Source organism: Trachemys scripta, chromosome 1 (genome assembly GCF_013100865.1).
Source record: "Trachemys scripta elegans isolate TJP31775 chromosome 1, CAS_Tse_1.0, whole genome shotgun sequence".
Lineage (NCBI taxonomy): Eukaryota > Metazoa > Chordata > Testudines > Emydidae > Trachemys > Trachemys scripta.
In genome coordinates, this window is record NC_048298.1 from 217,503,750 (window position 1) to 217,519,261 (window position 15,512).

At 41.9% G+C, this 15,512-nt stretch overlaps 1 protein-coding gene across 6 annotated transcripts in view; it reads right to left on the minus strand.

Moving 5' to 3' along the window:
• The window catches only part of SHROOM2 (shroom family member 2), a 196,310-nt gene that overhangs the window by 53,009 nt on the left and 127,789 nt on the right, over window positions 1-15,512 (minus strand). For 3 of the 6 annotated variants that reach the window (XM_034757277.1, XM_034757266.1, XM_034757291.1), the window contains 3 exons: window positions 12,839-12,943; window positions 10,152-10,283; window positions 1,313-3,956 (listed from right to left, as the gene is read on the minus strand). In XM_034757277.1, coding sequence (XP_034613168.1) covers window positions 1,313-3,956; window positions 10,152-10,283; window positions 12,839-12,943 — 2,881 coding nt within the window. Of the gene's footprint in view, window positions 1-1,312; window positions 3,957-10,112; window positions 10,284-12,838; window positions 12,944-15,512 lie in introns of those variants that run through there. The other 3 variants (XM_034757287.1, XM_034757294.1, XM_034757295.1) reach the window with 2 other exon arrangements.

Sequence of the window (15,512 nt, forward strand, 5' to 3'; positions counted from 1 at the left end):
GAATCAAGCCATGGTCGGGATCAAATAGTAATTATTTAATGATAATAGATATTGAGATTCCAAAAGTGTAAGGTTTTTAACCATTAAAACACAAATTGTCAACATCAAATATCAAAATATACAAAACAAATATCCTTAAATCAAACTCATAAATTCTCAAGCAGCATTTTTCTTACTTTGCCTATTTGAATTTCTATTGTCATTGACGGAAATATCCTTTTTGTTGGTTTGTGTGTATCCAGTGAAATCGATGTTTACATATATTTACTGATAAAAATAGAATCCGTCCCACCTAAATATTCTGACATCATAATCAAACTAACCAGTTTATTTTCTCTTCAATCATGCCAGTGACAATACAAAAGTGACTGAACTGTTTAGCTCCGTGTACTTTGTTCCATGTTGAACTACTAATATAATGACAAGTTTCAGAGTAACANGAGAAAAGAAAAATAAATTGTGTATGTAAGTGTTCAAGTATAGTCAAAGAACACATGCAAAGTATTGTTATTGTATTATTACAGGTGGCTCACATAAAAAGGCTTTACATTAGTGTAAAAGGGTGGGAGGGATAGCTCAGTGGTTTGAGCTTTGGCCTGCTAAACCCAGGTTGTGAGTTCAATCCTTGAGGGGGCCACTTAGGGATCTGGGGCAAAAATCAGTACTTGGTCTTGCTAGTGAAGGCAGGGGGCTGGACTTGATGACCTCTCAGGGTCCCTTCCAGTTCTATGAGATAGGTATATCTCCATACATTATATTAGTAAAAAGAAGAACAGGAGTACTTGTGGCACCTTAGAGACTAACAAATTTATTAGAGCATAAGCTTTCGTGGACTACAGCCCACTTCTTCGGATGCATCCGAAGAAGTGGGCTGTAGTCCACGAAAGCTTATGCTCTAATAAATTTGTTAGTCTCTAAGGTGCCACAAGTACTCCTGTTCTTCTTTTTACTAATATAATGTATGGAGATATACCTATCTCATAGAACTGGAAGGGACCCTGAGAGGTCATCAAGTCCAGCCCCCTGCCTTCACTAGCAAGACCAAGTACTGATTTTTGCCCCAGATCCCTAAGTGGCCCCCTCAAGGATTGAACTCACAACCTGGGTTTAGCAGGCCAAAGCTCAAACCACTGAGCTATCCCTCCCACCCTTTTACACTACTGTAAAGCCTTTTTATGTGAGCCACCTGTAATAATACAATAACAATACTTTGCATGTGTTCTTTGACTATACTTGAACACTTACATACACAATTTATTTTTCTTTTCTCTGTCACATTCTAAGGTAAGAGGAGATTATGAAAGTCCCATACCGGTTTATAGAAATCAGTAGAAGGAGATGATCTGGATCTCTCGTGTGTGTACTGGGGTTTCTCATGCTGCTCATGGCTTGCATCAAGGATGTTATCGGCTGAATGGTACTTTCCTGTACTCCTTGGCTCTAGAGGTGTCCTCTGCTCTTTCCAGGATGCCTGATATTCTGCAAATGTTCCCAACCTCTGAGGCTGTTCAGTTTTCACCACTTTGTCTGCAGACTTGTGAGCATGGTAATGGACATTATCTTTTGTAGCTCGTGTACTTTCAATTCCAAAAGAGGCTGCCCGAGCCCGTCTATCATACCACGACTCCTCACCCTCGTGTCCATGAGCTTTTTTATCAGGCCTCTCAGGCAGACTGTAGGGAGTTTGTTTCTGCGCAGACTTACGATATGTGGGCTTACTCGTTTCTTCAAAGAATTTCCACTTATCTGCAAAAGAGCCCAGGGCTTCGTCAGATGTATTTGGACGGCGGTGGGGATGGCAGTCATCTTCTGACACCCCCACTTCATTCATCTTCTCTGGTTCAGAGTAAGACTTCAGTTTTTGTTCTGATGTGAACCTCTTCCTAGCTCCAATGCGGGAAATATGATGAGTGCCACTCCCTGATGAGTTTGGTTTAGCCTGCATAGCCTCAAGAAAACCTGACACATCTTCAGAAACCCAAGCCAACAAGGAAGAGCTGCAATTATTTATCTTCCGTTCTGGCGACCTGGGGAGATAATCAGCAGGGCTAGGTTCCAAGTCCCGCCGTTTGAAGGAAGTAGCCCTCAAGACCCTGGCCTGGGCCTCCTTCAGGTGATCTGTGTAGGAGCCGGGAAAAGAACTCTCTGAAGACGTGTTTAAGTTCTCCACTGAATCTGGTTTCCAGTTTTCAGTGTCCTCTTCTGTTTCGCTTGACCCTATTAAGGTAGCAGTGCTTTTGCTTTTCTGCAGCTTTGCTCGCCTCATTTGGATCTCATTTCTCAGGGTTGTTGCAAAGCGATCACTTCTGCGTGCCTGCTTAGTTGTATGCGTATCAAATGGGGGCTGTCTATCCATTACAGTTTCCAGGCAGTTGTCAGACTGGTTTTTCCCTTCCTGAGCTAAAGAATGCAAAATTGGGGTCTTCTGAGCAGAAATCTTACTACTCTCTTCTGGTCGCCACCTGATTTCTTTTTGGGCAGCTCTGTGTTCAGTGATAGGGACACAGCTCTTTGTACACTCCTGCTGATTGTAGCTATTGTCATTTTCCTCAAAACTGCCATCAAAGTTTTTCTTTTGACCAGGTTTTTCAGTAAAACTTGTTTTTTTAGGATCTTCCACTACAGTAGACTTAACATCTTCTCCACTGTCCACTACATAGTGACCACTCTTCTCACGCCCTTCTAGCAAAGGCTCGACAGGTTGTTGCGGTAAATAGTATTTTGTTTTTTGGACCATCGTGACTACGGCAGGATTTTCATGTGGTCCAGGGGAAACATCAGCCCCTATTCCAGGTTTCCAACATTCATCCTTGAGCTGTAGTGGCCGTGAGCTTCCCTGCGCAGGCTGTTTTGCTGTGACACAATAATAACGATTCTGTCCAGTGTTGTCCACCTTCTGTTCAGCAGCACCATTATTAGAAGAAGCACTGCGCATTCTGGCTTGGTTTGGACTGTAGCAGTGAAAGTGGTTGGCAGGTAGCTCTTTATTGCCACTGTAAGAGGAAACATGTCGCTGCTCTTTAGGTGAAGTTGAAGCCCTTGCATGGTGAAAGAAAGTGCTTTCATCGCTGTACTGGCGCTGGTGGTGGTAACCGTAAGCAGGCTGTGCAAACCGAACATCAGTGCTGGACAAAGAGGACTGCAGTCTGTTAGTATTTCCTGAATTATTGTTGTACCTATCACCAGCAGAGGACAAATTGTAGTCCACACTAATATCAGATTTGTAGTTGGAATTATTGACCCTCTTTCCATCTGTGCTCCTGTCACTTGCCCTAACAGGTCTTCTTGGTTGTTCTGCAGTTTCTGAGATCCAGTCTCTCCTGTGCTGAGATTGGTTCAGAACTGTAAAGTGCTGGGTGCTGGCACCCTCTGAGTACACTGAACCATGGGCCTTCTCATGGCCTTTGGTAATAGCAAAGCTGTCACTACGGAGAGGTGGAGGTGGTGGTGGAGGGGAAGATGACTTTTTATCAGGAACATGCCAGATAGGTCCAAAACTTGATCTTCCAGAACCAGAGGGCTTGGAATCAGGCTGTTCCTCCAATCTAGGGCTCTTTCTAGTCTCATATTGAATGGGAAGTGGCAAGTATCCAGGTTTGTCCTCCAGTCCACTGTTATCATTCACTAACTGGCCAGTCTTGCTGTTTCCATGCTTTGCAGTGTCCCAGTGGCCTACTTTGTGCAGCATGTTCTCCGTTGAAGCAGCATCCATGTTGGACAGAGTGTGATCAGGGGTACTCGAACTAGTGGAGAAAGAGCCATAGGCGGAATCCCGCTTGCTTTGGTTCCCTACATGATCAATGCTATTGTTGGACTTTGCAGAGGAAAGCCTTCCATACTGGGATGTTTGGAGAGTGTGGTCCCAGCTGTCCATACTTCCCAGGGAACTGAATCGCTCAGACGTGAGATGCAGATTTGACTGATCCCATGAGTTTGACAGGTCATGAGAGGAGGAGCTATAACAGAAGAACATACAATACCGTCAGCAGTAAGTCAATATACTTACAACAATGAAGCTGATTTTCAATGGGGGGTTGGTACTATCTATCCACACTGCAATTATCAGACATGAGTACATGCCTCCTAGTGGTTTGAGCAGGTGGAGTCAGGGCTTCATCCTTCCTCCACTATTAACACAGTGCCTGAACTTCAGCAGCTGCGTCTCAAGTTTATCTTCCTGCACAACACGAATAATGAGGTGTAAGAAAGTCTGCTTCTCCTCCCCTTCGTGTAAGATCATGTTGACATTCAAAGAAAAGTGTGACCTCCCTCCCTTCATCCCTATCTCCTGATACCAAACCCTAAAGTTTCCAATTTACTTTCTACCTCCAATACCACCAACAACCCCATTCCCTCCCTACTAAACTCTTGCCCCTTCTCCCTCTTTCTTAACTTTGCCTGTTTCCTTTACAAAACCTCACCCTTAATCCCACCTGCTTCTCCAAACACCACCCCACCCTTCACTTCTAAACCACAATGTGTTGCTTGCAACCACTGCCACAAATCCCACTCTCACCCTGCGTGTGCTCTCTCTCTTTCAACACAAAAGGTTTCAGCTACCATCACTTTGCCAATAACTTACAAATCTATCACACCTCTTCACTCCCTACATCCCATCCTGCAACTCAGCACAGCTCTCCAACATCTCTTCCCAGGAGCTCTGCTATCAACTTCTACTTAACATGGCCAACATTCAACTCCTGGTCTTTCCTCCCTCAGAAATTCTTCCCACTCCGTCACTAGTAACACAACTACCATCCTCCCAGTCATTCAGGCCATCAGCACTGCCCTCTCTCTTTTACTCATTCAGACTGCCCCCAAATTTTGCTGCTTCTTCCTTTATAACATTGTTTTTTGCCCATAGCTAGAATTCTTGCCAAGGCTCATGTCTCTCATCCTGGCTACTGTTATCTCCGCTCCCCGACACCCACCTCTGGTCCATACAAAACAGCTATTACGGCCATCATCCTTGCCCACTACTCTGACCACATCACTCCCTCTTTGACCCCTGTGTGACGTTGTACCCCATAATGCTTTATGGGAATATGCTTATGAATGTATATATGACATAACTGGAATATGTTCTATGCTACATATGCCATGTAACATATCTCTGTGAAGGTTATGATCTACTGAATATATTCATCCTATTTGTATGCATGCATCATTTTTGTATTCGAAGTTATTAATATTGGCTATGTATTTGTTTAATTTTAAGGAGCCTGAGTGAAGCAGTTGGTCAGCTTCCTGAGAAAAGACTATTCTCAGTGAGTGCTCAATCAAGAAACACTTAAGCTAACAATGAACTTGGAGATGCCAATCCACATCTGAGCTTTCCCAGGAATGTGACCTGGCTGGTAAGGAACTCAGTCATGCATGGACATATGACTTGCCCATGTGACTCCAAAACTCCATCTTGGAGCTGAATTCTGGATAGGAGAGAGGAGGGGGTCTGCACCCACAAGAGAAAGTCTGTTTAAGCCCCTGGGAGACCCCTCCATTTTGTCTTCAGCTGGTTCAAGAGATATCCTTTGGGGGTGGAGAGGCTACCTGAAAGAAACTGGAACAAAGGACAGTAACCACGGGGGTGTGAGTGATTGCTGGACCCAGACAAGGAGGCGGCTAGTCTGTAAAAGAAGCTTACTGGAACATCTCTGAGGGTAAGATTTCATCTGCAATCACTTTCTTACTGTATTAGGTTTAGACTTGCGTGTTTTATTTTATTTTGCTTGGTAATTCACTTTGTTCTGTCTGTTATCACTTGGAACCACTTAAATCCTACTTTCTGTATTTAATAAAATCACTTTTTACTTATTAATTAACCCAGAGTATGCATTAATACCTGGAGGGCAGACAGCTGTGCATTTCTCTATCAGTGTTATAGAGGGCGAACAATTTACGAGTTTACCTTGTATAAGCTTTATACAGGGTAAAACAGATTTATTTAGGGTTTGAACCCCATTGGGAGCTGGGCATCTGAGTGTAGGAGACAGGAACACTTCTTAAGCCGTTTTCAGTTAAGCCTGCAGCTTTTAGGTGATGTGGTTCAGACCTGGGTCTGGGTTTGTAACAGGCAAGCGCGTTAGGCAGGGCACTGAAGTCCTAAGCTGGCAGGGAAAACAGACTCAGAGATAGTCAAAGTACATCAGGTGGCAGTCCCAAAGGGGGATTTTGTGATCCAAACCATCACACCCGGATATTAGTTCTCCCTGCTTCCCTGCACTAAATTCAAGCTTTTTTCCTTGCATTCTAGGCCCTTCACAACTTTGCCCATCCCTACCTTTCCACTCGCCATTTATCACACTTTTAGAAAACCTGACCTATGAGGAAAGGATTAAAAAGCTAGGGATGTTTAGTTTTGAGGAAAGAAGACTGAGGGGGGATCTGATAACAGTCTTCATATATATTAAGGGCTGTTGTAAAGAGGACAGTGATCAATTGTTCTCCATGTCCAGTGAGGGTAGGATAAGAAGTAATGGGTAAAGGAGATTTAGCTTAGCTTTTGGGAAAACCTTTCTAATTATAAGGATAGTTAAACTCTGAAATAGGCTTCTAAAAAAGGTTGTGGAATCCCCATCACTGGAGGTTTTTAAGAACAGGTTGCACAAACACCTGTCAAGGCTGATCTAGGGTTGGACTTGATGACCTTTCAAGGTCCCTTCGAGCCCTACATTTCCATGCTTCTATGTATTATGAAGCTTATCAAGCACTTTGCGATTCTTGGATGAAAGGCACTACAGCAGTTCAGAGGGGAGAGCAATTATACCTACATGCCTATATAGCAGACTGAAATTAACCAGACTCTGGCCAGATTCTGCAGTGCTCCTTAGAATCCCATGAGCAGCAGAGAAACTGTCAAAAACCATGCCAATTTGTAGAACTGCTTAGGAAAGCTAAGAGCAGAAGCAGAAGCAGGCACTTACGTTATATACAGAGTAGGATGACCTAAGAAATGGAGAATAGGATAAAGTAGCAGAGACCACTGTCTTCCCTGCCTCTTCTCACAAGGCAGGAGAGCAGAGGAGGTATTCAGTAGTGGAGATCCACCCTACTTTTCAACAACAATGAAGCTGTGGATGAGGAGCAGAAGACCACCCCACCCCTTGAAGAAGCTGAGCAGCATGAGGGAAGGGGAGAAGAAGGCGACTCCTTTTTCCTTCCAGTAGCTAGAGAGGCAGAGCATCAAACTTATCAGACACTGCTAGTCAAAGACTGGTACAAAACAGACTGATTTCTCACATAGGCACAGAACAATGCTAGAAATTCCAGCATTGTTCCACTTCTCTAAAACTACTATATAAAGTGTCTGTAGCAAGGTCGAGACTCACCGGTGCAGCGCCTCCTGCCGGTCCTCTTGGGAATTAGCTCAACTCCAGCTCCGGAGTGCCTCCTTCTGGCTGGTGTCTCACCTGCCTTAGGCCCTGTGTCCCTGCCGGACCCCGGTGCCCCTTTCCTCGGGGTTCTGCCCCCAGCAGTACCCCCTTACTCTGGGTTTCCCCTCACAGGGGAACCCCCAAAGCTCTAAACTCACCTTGTCTCAGTGGCTACTGCCAGCCATCATCTAGCCCCTGCTCACCGGGGCAGACTGCAGTCTGTAAACCACTCATCATTGGCAAGGGGGTAGGACCAGCTGCCTCTGCCTATTCCCAGGGTGCACCTCTGTAGCCCCTGTACCTTTGTAAGCCTTCACCAAGGCCTGCAGCCTGGGGGTTTACTAGGCTGGAGCTCCCCAGCTCCTCTTGCCCTTCCCCATCACTGCTATACTTCAGGTACCTTGCTCTCAGCAGCTAGCCCTTCCTACTCCTGGGTTAGAGTGAGACTTCCACAGCTCCTGGCCCCCAGCCATCTTATCAGGGCCAGCTGGGCCCTGATTGAGCTGGCAACACCTGTGGTCAGCAACTCCCTCAGCTGCTCTCACTCCTTTTATCCCAGCCACAGCCCTCTCCAGGACTGTTTTTAACCCCTGTTCTGCGGGAATGGGGCAACCACCTCACTACAGTGTCCATCAAACTTTTTGTAACACACACAGTGAAAGCTAATAATAAAATTATAAATCCATTTAATGGTCACTCTTGTATAGTTTAGATACGACAGAATTCCTCTCTCTGTCAAGAAATTTAAATGGAAATGAACACCCCTCTCTAGTCCTGCGGTTTACACAGCAGTTGCTACAATGGCAAAAGAAAAATTGCCTTTGAACTTTTTTTCATTTCACTCAATACGGTCAGAGGCATAAAATTAAGACATGGTGTTTAATTATACAACCAGGATGACCAAGGAAGCAAACAGCTTATGTAAAACACACAAAGATATAAACTATATCGCTTTTTCTTTTCAAAAAATATTTTTAATGATAGGGCGCACTAACATATGGCTTTATATGGGGACTTTCATATTCTAAGTGTTCAAAACTAATTAATCAGAGAGATCTTGAGAGTAGTACATTAGGCAAATACAATGTTTCACACAGAAAGTGCCTTGGACATTAGAACCTTTTTCCTTGTTAAGGAATGTATGGCAGGACATTGGGGCTCCTGCTGGTTTTTAATTGTTCGGTGATAACAGCATGCTTGGCATTGATCAAAATGAAGAAGAGACACTATCCCTCTTAATCCTAATTTGCAATTCATGGGGTCTAATCTGAATCCACTGCCTTCAGTTGTGAACTGTAGGTACTCAGCATCCCTCCAGATCAGGCTGTAAATAATTATTCTCTACTCTGACAAACAGAACTTTAAGTTTCATCTGGGTAGCCATCGGAGATGAGCAGAAAGCATATCAATGTAACACCTCTGTCAAAATACATAGTAATGACTTCTAGTCTAAAGTGCTATACAGCTAACATCACAACTCAGAAGTATAGCTGTAAGAATTTCTGAATATTTGTCTAGTGCATGTGGTCTGCTGCTCTGTTCAGCAATGTAAGTGGAATGCCGCCCATGTCCTATTTAAATACAGAGTACAGTGCCAGGTAAGCTGAGAGGAAGCATTATCAAGAGGTTGAGAAATAGAACGTATAAAAGTCCCTCTAGCAATAAAATGTTACAGTGTAAAGATGTCGGGGGAGGATCAAAATGTGCGGGATTTTCTTTAAATAAAAATTAGTATTTGTATTACTCTTTACAGGCTGAATGCAAACTATTTTTTAAAAAATAGCAGGGAACTTTTTAAAAGATCTAATTAGTTACAGCTTCATAGAACAAAATCCTAAAGTAAGAGGGTGGGGCGGATTGTACCACAAAGTATTAAGAAAAGAAAGCTATGACGGAGAATCTACAGCAAAAAAGTACAGAATCCCAAGACAGCTTTGTAACTTAGGAATGTATCCCAGAGTGATTTCCCCTAATTCCTAGCATAACTATGCTCCAAACTGGAGTTAAATTGAGAGGAAAATAACATTTTCATGGGGTTTGTTGCTAAAAGAGTGTAATTTATAAGGAGGAAATTAATAAGGTCTTGTAATCAGATCCTATCATGCTCTACTAAAAAATGAAAGATGTTTCACGACCAAAACAAGGATGCCAGGATTTCCATTACAGGGTTGAATGAGACCTAACAAATGTAAGTATTTTAACTATAGAAAGAGACAGTCATTGACCTCTCTCTTGCTAGAAACAAACACTGAACATGTACCAGAGTGGAGATCAGATTATGGGAAGTAATTTCACTAATGAAACAGTCAATATCTTAATGTCTAAAACAAAAATGCTCTGTCTCCCCTAAGAGAGAGTTTATATTGCTTTTCAAAGAATCTTGTTTTCTAACAATACCTCTGGTATTTTTCCATTGTACTAAAGATATTAATGCATTTAGTATACCCTTCCAACTGCCCTTACAAAGATTTATGACACTAAAAAGTGGATGTTGAAAAGAAATGCACAGCAAGAAAAAAAAATACCTTTCAGCTGCCTTTTATTTACATACGTACATAATGAAATATATTTCTGAACTAAATTAATATTAGCAGCTCTTCACCCACTTGTTGATACATTGGGAATTCTCAATATTATCTTCACATTTTAAAAACAGATTACAATATAAATGAAATCAAAAGATTTCATGTTCACGGTTTAAAATCATGAATAATATGAGGCACATTATTGTTCTCTTACCGTGGGAGCTTGATACGTGCAGCTTAAACAGAAACTCACCTTGCATGATACCGGGAGTGCCAGGAAGTGCAGACATTGGTTGAGGAGAGCTGTGACGTGGCTGCCTCAGGCTGATTCTCTGTGAATTTGGTTGCATGCCAGGAGTGGGGCCTGCAGGCTAGATCATTTCTTCTGAAATGAAAGAGTTAGAGCACATACTTTTAATACAGATCTCCTAATAAGGTGACATGCAGTGAAAAACATTGGGCACCAAATCTAATTAACTTGAGAGAGACAAAACAGATGCAAAATAAGTTTAAATTACAATGTGCTATGTAATGCTCGACAAGCCAGTTTTGAAAAGATGCCAATTTGTCTTCAAAACACTTGACACACAGACAATGAAACATTAATTCAATGCAAGGTTTGTGGTTGTATTTTTAAGACAGGTAAATAAGTACCTAGAATTTATTTGGAACTTTCACTATTCAAAGGACCAGTGAGCTTTATGTCTCATTTTATAACATGGTGACTCTTGAATAAGATTTTGTAAAGTTTGTTGTGTAGGTGTGTATGTGGGAAGGGCTGGGGAGGAGAGAGATTAAGGACTGGAGGAAGGACAAAGCCATAAATATTTTTATTCTATCCCAGTCTGTAAGGGTGACAGAGGCCTGACTTCTAACACAAACCCAGTTCTGCTCTAGCATTCAAATGGCTCAGAGCATCCAAAATAAATTAAAGGTTAAAGCTGTGTATCTAAAGTTAGCACCTAAGTAAAATCACCTACCTTTCAAATATGCTAAAGGCCAGCAGTTCCCATAGAAATCAATGGGAACTGTGGGTGTTCTGCCCGTCTGAAAGTCAGATAATTTATGCAGGGGCCTAAATATTAGTTCAGATGCATAACTTTAGTCCAAAACTTTTCACCTAAATAATTCCAGAGACCAACTATTTACCGATTCAAATAGTAAGTCTCTAGATTTTGGTCTTCTAGAATCATCCTGTGAAACCGTTCTCAACCTTAATGCTTTCACCCCACTGTAGCTTGCCAATTATTTAATGATAATAATGATAATAGTAGTAGTAATAGTAAAGTCCTGGAATGGAAGTGCAAATTATTATTAATTAAGTCTTAAGTAGGTAAATATTATTGGATAAAATTTTCAAAAGTACTTTAGGTGACTCAGGAGCCAATATACCTTTTCAAAAATGGCTTAGGTACTTTGAAGCATAAGCCTCATTGAAAGTCAATGGGACTTTGGACAATGTTCCCTAGCAAGCATAAGTAACGTATCCAAGATCACAGAACTGCAGCCAGAACCCAGAACTCCTGAGTCCGATCCTTTAACAGACAGACATCTTTTCCTTCCCTTATTCACCCTCTTTCTTTTAACTGGATTATAAAATAGTCACTAGATTGTAAAATAAACTAAGCTAAATATTTAATTCGGCCTCTCTCCCGCAGCGCAGAAAAATCCCTTTTTTGAGACTCTTTGTAGCAACAGACAACATGGAAGGTTGTGCCAGGTTCCTGTTAACTGCCTTCCCATATTCTCCATATACAGTACATAAAGTATTTCCACAAGGCAGCTGTAGTTTTACTGAGAGGTCCTGGGGCCACGGAGTACAACAGGGGCTCCTATAAGATTACCAGAAATCCTAGGCACTTCAGTAGGCTTTTGTTTATCTTTTTGGTGCATTTTATTTGCTGCAATAAACAGAAGAAAATTCATTCTAGTCTATTCTCTTTCCGTGATACCAGGTAGTTTCACTGCTCTCTGTCTCAGAAGCAACATGAAGAAAGTAAGTTAAGTGGAGCTATCACACTGTCATTGCACACAAGCTCCAGGAGTGGGACTCAAGGTCTTCATCCCAGGAGCAGAAGCTCAGCCTTGTTCAGCGCACCTCAGGACATATCAGGCATTCTCCTAGAGCAGCAATTCTCAAACTTTAGCAACCCGAGGACCCCCATTTTGATTTACAATTTTTCATGGACCCCCAAGCTCCCCACTCAACCTCAGGCCCCACCCCTTCCTGCCCCTGTTCCACCCTTGCCCCTCCTCTTTCCACCTCCTCCCTTAAGTGCACCCCATCCCCGCTCCTCCCTCTTCTTCCCAGCGCCTCCTGCACGCTGCTGAACAGCTGTTCCCCAGCATGCAGGACACGCTGAGAGGGAGGGGAAGAGGTTGATCAGCAGGGCCAGCGGCCCCAGACATGATTCCACCCCCACCCGCTCCCCCGAGCCCACCCTGTCCCCGCTCCCCACCCTCCCTCCCAGCACCTCCTGCACACTGGGAAATAGCTGCTCCCCGGCATGCAGGAGGTGCTGGGAGGGAGGGGGAAGAGTTGAGGGATGGAGGGAGGAGGAGTTTTTTATTTAGCAGCAGCCGCCAGGAGTTTTTTATTTCCTCAGTTTATTTCAGTGCTGTTGATATTGGAGAAGTAAACTACAGTTGTCTTTTAGGTAAATTCATGACACCATACCTTTAGTGCTTCAGTTCTGCCATCAGTGCACCAAAGAAGTTAAAGTCTCTATATTACGAGAAAATGACCTTTTTAACACATATGACAAGTGAAACACAAGACTAGAAAACTACCACATCACAGGTAACATTTGGTGTATGAGGAAATGGAAGTGGAAAGAGAGGACTTTCACACTGGTTTCCTCTAAGTTTGGCAAAAGGAATGAGAGATTCTGCAAAGGAGAAGGAATGGGAATGATGCACTTTGTAAAACCAGTACTGTACCTCATGGAACTTCTCAAGATCTTCGTAAGATAGCTCCTGGCCACATGAACATCATTTTCAGATGGCATTTTCTGTGCTACAATATCCACCATCACTTTCATCTTCCTGACCAGCCAAGCAAGGAGAGGAACAGACTGGACTGAGTTGGGATATGAGGCAAATTGAGTGGAGGAGAACTTTAGGTTTTTGTTTCACATCTTTTATTGGTGTGCATACATGTGTTTTGCAAAATATTTTTTTAGCCATGGACTTGGAATTAAGTGAATCACCATATGAATAAAATTGACTAAGTGCATTATAATAGGTTATTTTTTGGGATAGAATCAGCACAGGCTTATTGTATGCTTTCACAAAAAGCATGACTAGGAATCAATATACTACAAGTAGCCAAATACCAACACTTCTTCATTGTTATAGCTTTCCCTGTTCAGTTGTCTTATATTTACCACTTCCTATATTCCAAAAAGGTCTCTATAAATAAGACAAAACGTAATATGAAATTAGTTGTAAAATCTCAGTGCAAATAGGTAAAAGAACTGGAAAGAAAATGGAAGATATTAAAAATCACATTAAAAAGATGGAAAATTTTGCAGTCGACTAAAGCTGTTGGAAACACACCAGCTAGTACAATACAGCTGTATAACTCTGAGTGACAGAATGAGAGCACCTAAATCTACAATCCAGGAAACCTCTCCAGAGTTAATGGAAGCATTAATAAAAGCATTTCCTTGAGTCTCTTCCTAACAGCACTTTAAAAAGAAAGCTATTACTGTCTATAAGGACTGCTGGAAGAGAAAAATATTCCATTAGGGATGGAGGGGGCATTTCCTATGTGCTATGAACATTTTTACTTCATTAGAAAGAAGTCTCAAATTACATATGTGTAAAACAGAATTGAACGGGGAATAAGGAAAACAAAAACAAAAAAATTTTTGAAAAAAGTTATTCCAAACTAAGTTCTGCCCCTTTGCTCAGTTCCACAGAATACCAAGTTGTAAATTCAGCAAGACACCTTTTCACATTTAGAGTCCCAAACAAAGAAAAAATTTAGTACTAGCTAGCACAACTTTAGGGCAACCGCATCTCTGTTCCCCCTCTGTGGTCCACCAAAGGCACCCACTTTAGGGTTCCGGCTTCCAGACATCACCACTCTTGGGAAGAGACAAATGCCTGTCTGCTTCCTGACTGGGGATTTTAAGGGTGCACAACTCTCTGCCTTACACTGTGAAATGCCCAGCAAACCAGACCGCCTAGAAAGGCCAGAATCTGTGCTTTGCTTTCTCTCTCAGGGCTATGATCAGTGTATTGACCACAATTATAAACAGGCTTGGCAGAATTTGATTGTTTTTGTCAACTGATAATATCAATGCTTCTTTTTAAGCATTTTTTTCAATTTTTAATTATTTAAATTTTCACAGTTGTGCAAAATTATGGGCGTGGGGCGGTCAGACAACAGGGTGGATCAGACAATAATTATTAATGTAGACATTGAGTGTCAAAAAATTAAAGCTTTACCCATTAAAACACAGCTTGTCAACTTCACGTCAAAATATACGAAGTAAATATCCTTAATCCTAAATAAAACTCTAATATGATCTTAAGCAGCATTTTTCTTACTTTGCCTATCTGTACATTTCTATTATTATTGATGAAAATATTTTTCCTTCCATTTGTGTTTGTATGGTTACATCAACATACACCAATAAAAATCTAATCCTTCCAAACCTGATTATAAATTACCATACAACTCCTTTTAAGCAAGCAGATTTATTCTCAGGGTAAAGGTATTACAGAGAAAAGGTATTAAACCAATAAAAGAACCTATATGCATACTAAAAAGCTTACCAGAGGTCACCCCAAATCCAACCTAGGGTTCTCTTAGGTTTTAGTCCTTCAAAATCTACAAACAGGTTTTCCCCACATTTCATTTGTTTTAGATCCAGAAACAAGACTGAGCAGACTAGCCAGTTTTTTTTATAGTGCTCGGGGCTTTGATCTTTGTGTTCTGTAACAGGTAATCAGCAAACAATGACCATCTCCTCAGTGGTAAGCTTCAAAAGGCTGGGCTTCTGCATAACCAGAGTTAGGGAATGTGCATTAAACTCTGCCTAGGGATTTTCCAAGAAATCCACTTATTGTCCCAAAAGTCCATATTTGTCTCGCACATTTTCAGCACAGGCTTTTGAATTCCCAGATCTTACATCTGTCATATTGCCTTGCTATAGAAGTTACATACAATCCCAACCCACAATAACACATAAATGTAATACAATAAAGTATTTTAAGGATACTGTAGGAAATTGCTGAACCTATTATGCCAAACTAAAAGGCCACTACCAGGATTTATGTTAATACCTTATTCTACTTCTTGTGTGAACCAACAAAGGAACTAATGCCTGTCTGCTGACTCATGCTTACTATGTAACACTCAAGTGAAGTTGCAAATCTGTCAGTTTAAAAAAAGAATCAGTTATATAAAACAGGCTATGCAATGTTTCTAAAAATGTCAGCCAAGCAACAAAAGACAAGTTTTCCAAGTTAATCATTTAGTTACTGTTCAGATCTCCAGTCAAACTGTTTCCTTTCTCCAGTGCTGGTGCTGACATAGGTCTGGTCTATACTACCCGCCTGAATCGGCGGGTAGAAATCGACCTCTCGGGGATCGATTTATCAC